This window comes from Pyrus communis, chromosome 2, assembly GCF_963583255.1.
Source record: "Pyrus communis chromosome 2, drPyrComm1.1, whole genome shotgun sequence".
Lineage (NCBI taxonomy): Eukaryota > Viridiplantae > Streptophyta > Magnoliopsida > Rosales > Rosaceae > Pyrus > Pyrus communis.
This window is the reverse complement of record NC_084804.1, coordinates 32725564-32729483: the sequence shown is the minus strand read 5'-3', so window position 1 is coordinate 32729483 and position 3920 is coordinate 32725564. Positions and strand designations below refer to the sequence as shown.

Genomic DNA, 3920 nt, shown 5'->3' with positions numbered 1-3920 from the left:
GAGGATAAGCATGCACATGATAAGTTTAAATTTAAAAACATTTGAAATTATCAACTTTATAAATGTACAAAAAAAATTATCAAATTAGCTGCAAACGAACTTTCCATATAACATGGAAACTAATAGATATATTGGGCTGCTCCAAAAATATTCTAACCACTCAACATTAAGTTCAAAATCAGATCAAGTTAAATACCAAGTAAGACCTACCTATATATATGAATGACATACTTACTCGAGTTGAAGTCTCTGAAACGTTTGACATTATGTGATTTTTTTGTCGAAGTTTGACATTATGTGATTAAAAGTACGAAAGACAAACTTTGATTAAAATAATTAAACCGAAAACATGCACTAGTCTAAAACATTACAAACTCAGACGTTCTATTAAGAATTGCCAACTTCACTCTAACAATAAATAATATAAAAAGGTTCAACAATTTAATTGCCTAACTTCATAATTCATTATCAGTCTCACAAAAAATGTCACTTGAACGAGAAGTATGTATATAGGGGTTGAATGCGAAGTATGTATATAGGGGTTGAATGCGAGATATATGCTATATATTCAAGCATATAATTTATAATTTATCCTTAACGGGGAAGATCATCAGAAATTGTTAAACCGTTGATGGTGCAACTATTAGCAGCTATTGGATGCTGCATATTTGCAGATCTTCCTGTAAAAAATGCTGGTCGTTCAGGTTTGGGAAGACCAATAGTTTCAGTTTTCAACATTAAAACAACTGATGACATGGTCGGCCTACTGTTTGCATCCTCTTGAACACACAATAATCCAATGTGGATGTATCTCAAAACTTGATCTGGCTTGCACGAATCTTTCGACAGTATTGGATCTATCAAATCCAACCCTTTTCCTTCATTCCATGATTGCCAAGCCTGTAAAACAATAAATTTTTAAGGATGTAATTATAAAATAGTATACTACTCTAATATTTGATAGCTTAGCCAAATAATAATTTGGGAATAATGATGTATATATAAATAATTCTTATACCAAGTTATTAAATACTTACGTGTGCTAGAAGTGTAGGAAAACGGCAGTTAAAGCCTAAAAAGTTCTTTCTTCCCGTGGTGATCTCAAGCAGGAGTATACCGAAGCTAAAGACATCTGATTTTACTGAATATATTCCTTTTATTGCATATTCTGGAGCCATGTAACCACTTGCATGTACAAAATTAATCCGTTGAGACTTTTAGTTAGAAAAAACAAATATATTTTAGGGTTAGTCTATGGTACTTTATTAAAACAATAAGATACCAGTACTCTTTAATTTTAACATTAATATTGTAAATAAATAACGTTCAACACAATTGTAATATACAACATTCATAATATAATCTAATATCCACACCGTAACTGACAACCTTGGTAATCTAACCATGGTAATTTACACGTGGTAATCTAACCCTTGGTAATTTACACGTTTATAAAATAAAAAAAAATTAACCAATGGTATATGATAATTCGTTAAACTTAAATCTATGGTCTAAGATAATCCTTAATGTTTATGATTAAGATAATTCCTTGAACTTAATTAACAGTCTTAGATAATCCTCAATTTTTTATTAAAACAAACCGTATCTAACACTAAGATCATTTGTTGAACTTAATCAATGGTCTAAGATAATTTTAAAATATTATTATATTATAGGGTACTGGTACCTTTATTTTTTTTTAATGAGGTACAGTTGAATCGTCCTATTCTATATGTGAAGGTATATAAGTTGAAACTTAAATAGGATCGAAGGTTAGATAAGTTGAAACTTACAGAGTTCCGACGACTCTTTCGGTATTTCCTTGAGTTTGACCATCAACTCCAAACATTTTAGCCATCCCAAAATCTGATATTTTTGGATTCATTTCGTCATCTAACAAGATGTTGCTAGCTTTTAAATCACGATGTATAACTCTAAGCCTAGAATCTTCATGAAGATATAAAATTCCTCGAGCGATTCCTCCTATTATCATGCAACGTTTCGACCAATCCAACTGCTCTCGTTTATTGGGTTCTGCATGGATAACATTTATCAAAGGCAAGCTAAAATTTACAGCCAATCATACACACGCGCGCGCACACATAGATATATATATATATATATATATTGTAATTAACAAAGGAAAATATTTGGTCAAATGATATTCACAAACCAAATAGAAAATTGTCAAGACTTTTGTTGGGTACATATTCATAGACGGTTTCTTCTCCTTCCAAGCAAAATCCCAGAAGCCTCACAAGGTTTCTGTGTTGAAGTTTGGCCACCAATACCACCTCATTCTGAAATTCTTGCACACCTTGTGTGGAGCTTTTCGATAGCCGTTTTACTGCTATTTCATGTCCATTACCAAGTGTGCCCTACAATATGTAATGTGAACTAATTAAGCAGTAAGCGTTGTAAATACTATTAATTATGTAGTATAATATGTAAGCAAAACTATTTAAGGTTATTTAGTCAATCAATTATAGTAAATAGATAGACGATTCATAGTATATACACACACCTATTTTGACTTTTGATTTTATCCACTTCGATGCGTAAACGATCACTTTTTTTTAAAAAAATTTTGCATGAATATTTTTTCACATAGCGATGATCAGGAACTATTTTCGCGTGGGAATGCCTCCATAATTTTGTGGAGCGAAGGATCTCATGCAAATAAATATTTTCATACCTTGAAAACGGCACCAAATCCTCCTTCACCTAATTTGTTATCATCTGAAAACTTGTTCGTGGCAGTTTCAATAGTTTCCAATCTAAATTGCAATGACTCGACAGTCTTCTTCATATCATTACCAACTACAAACATTGACTCAAAATATTAGATATCTGAAATAAAAAATTTATTAAGAAATTGAAGTAATATATCAATACTTTTCAAATCTTTTTATTAATTAATTACCCTTTTTCTTTTGTCGTTTGGAGTGGTATCTCTCTTTGACTGTTCTGAGTCTCTTGCGAAAGAAGCATCCGGCCAGAACCACAACTAACGAACAGAAAGCAACTGAACCAAGAGTACCAACGATGATTATCATCGATGAGGGTTTGCTTCTTCCTGTATGAATACAAAATTATAATAAATATATATCTCTGGGTGGGGCTACCTAACAATAATCAAAGAGCTAATCGATTTTTATTTTGATTATTTGCTGTAAGAATCATCCTTAAAGGAGAATATAAAAATGAACGATTCATATTTTTACGTGGTGAGATGAAACTCAACACGTTGATTTGTGGCATATGAAATTATATACGAGCAATTTTTATCAGTCACAAGAATTGTAGAAAGCTTCAAGGATATGATCATTTACCAGATCGGTTTGTCATGAAGGTTGGCAGCGACGGTGGCAGCGACACCGGCAACGGCGGCAGCGACGCCGGCACCGGTGCCGACGCAGTCACCGATGCTGTTGCTGATGCCGACGCCTTTGCTGGTGCCGGCGCTGATGCCGTCGCCGACGCCGTCGCCGTTGCCTTCCCCGACCCCGTTGCAGTTGCCTTCGCCGACGCCGTCGCCAACGCCCTCACAACCTTCACCGGTGGCAACGCAGACATAGGCTGATTAGGTGGCAGTGACGACGGTGTGGTGGCATTTAAAGAGACGGTGAGGGTGCGGCGGGAGCTTCTTGTGTAGGGATCGTTGATGACATCTGTGGTAGTACTGGGCAATGCAATAAGAAGTAAGGAGAGAACGTAGAAAGGGATCATGTCACCTTGCATGGAAAAACCTAGGGATTTTGATAAGACGATTAATTTGTTCAAGTTTTGCTAAAGTTTCTAAGTTACAAGTTTATAACAATGTTAATGCACGCGACGCGTGACTGACCCGATTCCTGAGTCAACGTCGAAGCAGACTAGAATCAACGAGTTGAAAGACTTGGCAATAAATTGAGTGTATA

The 3920-nt window shown here is 34.7% G+C and overlaps 1 protein-coding gene across 1 annotated transcript; it reads right to left on the bottom strand.

Moving 5' to 3' along the window:
* Positions 1 to 594: 594 nt before the first annotated feature.
* On the bottom strand, positions 595 to 3056 carry LOC137725074 (cysteine-rich receptor-like protein kinase 7). The gene is made up of 6 exons (XM_068463678.1): positions 2924 to 3056; positions 2696 to 2820; positions 2174 to 2378; positions 1794 to 2034; positions 1038 to 1185; positions 595 to 900 (listed from the first exon to the last, which is right to left on the bottom strand). The coding sequence occupies exons 1-6, from the start codon at positions 3054 to 3056 to the stop codon at positions 595 to 597; spliced, it is 1158 nt and encodes a 385-aa protein (XP_068319779.1).
* Positions 3057 to 3920: the final 864 nt, after the last annotated feature.